Below are 2,055 nucleotides of genomic sequence, written 5' to 3'. Positions count from 1 at the left end.
GGGGCCCCGCGCAGCGCAGGGCGCGCCTGGCCGGCATCCAGCCCGGGGCTGGCACCCCGCACCGTAAAAGCGCTAATGGCAGAAGGCTGAACCGTGGGAAAGAAATGCCCCAAAAGACCCGGGTCGGTGCCGATTGCAAACCGTCTCCAGACCGGGGCAGAGCGCCGGGAGCGGCTCCCTCCAATAGATGCAAACAGAGAGAAGCTGTATGTAATTAAAATGTGCATAAACGTCGCAGGCAACCCCTTTCCCCTTGGATACCCCGCGTCAGGATAACGCGGGATGAGGTAAAAGCCCTCCACACCCTCCCCGTGAAATGCGAATTGCCTTTTCTACGCGATGCAAATGTGGGGAAAAGCAGCTGCAAAGCTCTACAATAAACTGTTTCATCCAAGCCAGAGCCAGCTCAGGAAGGCACGCCTTTGAATGCCACCCCCACAAGACACCTCCTTCCCACCCGTGCAGGCAACCTCTGTAGGCGATACCAAGTCTAAAAACTCGGAGAGGATCGATAATGTCTACTAAATATTCTGGGAGTGTATGAGTGTGGCGGGGAGGAGGGATGAGGATGAGGAGGGGGATAAAAGTGTGATTAATCGGATATTAATCACTGGCCACAAACAAGGGGAGATTATTTCGGGTAGGCAGCCGACTGTGGGGAGTTGCAGAATAGATCCTTTTACTGAAGGCACGCGTGATGGGATCGGCACTTCACTGTTTAGCGATGCCTGGGTAATTCTGCAGGTGCACATTATTCAAGCCACATATTTCTTCTTTTCTCTATGTGTAGCATTTCCCTTAACTGTCTGCAAGCACAGACTTGGTGGCGATATTTATGCTGCTAACTAGACATTTCCTTTTTGCTCTCCTTTCATGAACACAGAAGCAAGAAGAAAGAAAAATAGCCCCTGCCCCGAAAAAATTAAAAAAAAAAATAGAGACAAAAACCACCACCCAAATCCCCTCACATACATCAGAGAAAAGGGACCAAGGGAGGGAAGAGAAAAGGTGTCAGTCTTTGCACCCAGCGACAGACCATGCCTTCAAGGCTGAATTACCAACGCACCTTTCCGACAGCCTGGGAGCCCTGCATGCATACAGACAGCTGAGCGTGAAGCGCATTTCGGGCTGTGAGACGGCTACGCATACGCTGGGCTTCGCCGTAACTTTCTCCACGCAACGGGTTAAACTAATAAGTGCATCGATACAGGCATTCCCGCAAAAAGCCCACTGCTCGACCGATAAACCAGAACTGTAGGTAATCCCCCACACACCCCGCACTACCATCATCGTCACCTTAAAAAAGTGAAGCAGTGGGATTTGTTTGAACATACACTAGTTAGAGGCTATATCAACCAACTCACGTCTCCGTTTGAGGATACTGCAAGAATATTTATTGAGCCCCAGCTCACTCACTGCATTGAACGCCAGCCCTGGCAAGCAAATACATTTCCTATCTCCGAAGAGAGCTCTGAATCAACTCCTTCTTTCCTCCCCGCTTTAGCAGTCATTTATATATTTCCATTGCAAAGTACCCAGGGCAAAAATATAAAATAAGAGATGAATATATTTTGAAAACACCTTAGTATAAGGCGAGAGCTTGCAACGCCCTGACCGAAAGCAAATGGACCCCTAAAAATATACCACTCAAATACTACCCTACCTTTCACACACGAAACCATCAATAAAAAGACGAGGTTCCAAAATGTAAATCCACTTTTAATCTCCATTTTCTTCACCAGGATGAAGTCCAGCCGGCCACATTTAGTACATCCCCTTTCCCAAAAGTCTGCTAATTTCGATTCCTTTGCACGGATTTCCCCTCTGCAGATCCCTTTCATATTATTCTTGAGAGCTCCTAATTCCTGTTCCTCGGCCAGGCGCAGCGGAGTTGTTGCTGTTGATGGTGCGCGGTCACAGCTCGGAGTGAATGGTGTTTCTGGGATACCACAGCAACCTTGACGAGGACTCAACCATCTCTCCAACGGGGGCACAAAGTCTCAGCTACTCTCGATCGTGTCTTTTCCTCCCCCCACCCCCCCCGCTACCCCAACT

The 2,055-nt window shown here is 49.4% G+C and overlaps 1 protein-coding gene across 2 annotated transcripts in view; it reads right to left on the bottom strand.

Annotated features, from left to right (window-relative positions):
* Positions 1–2,033, bottom strand: part of CSMD3 (CUB and Sushi multiple domains 3) — a 621,464-nt gene extending 619,431 nt beyond the window's left edge. For both annotated transcript variants that reach the window (XM_008642636.2, XM_017746102.1), the window contains exon 1: positions 1,664–2,033. In XM_008642636.2, the coding sequence (XP_008640858.1) occupies positions 1,664–1,841 (178 nt within the window). In that variant the 5' untranslated portion in view covers positions 1,842–2,033. The remainder of the gene's footprint in view (positions 1–1,663) is intronic.
* Positions 2,034–2,055: the final 22 nt, after the last annotated feature.

The sequence above is a fragment of the Corvus brachyrhynchos genome, unplaced genomic scaffold, assembly GCF_000691975.1.
Source record: "Corvus brachyrhynchos isolate BGI_N302 unplaced genomic scaffold, ASM69197v1 scaffold28, whole genome shotgun sequence".
Classification (NCBI taxonomy): Eukaryota; Metazoa; Chordata; class Aves; order Passeriformes; family Corvidae; genus Corvus; species Corvus brachyrhynchos.
The sequence above is the reverse complement of the archived record's forward strand: the minus strand, read 5'-3'. Positions and strand labels throughout refer to the sequence as shown.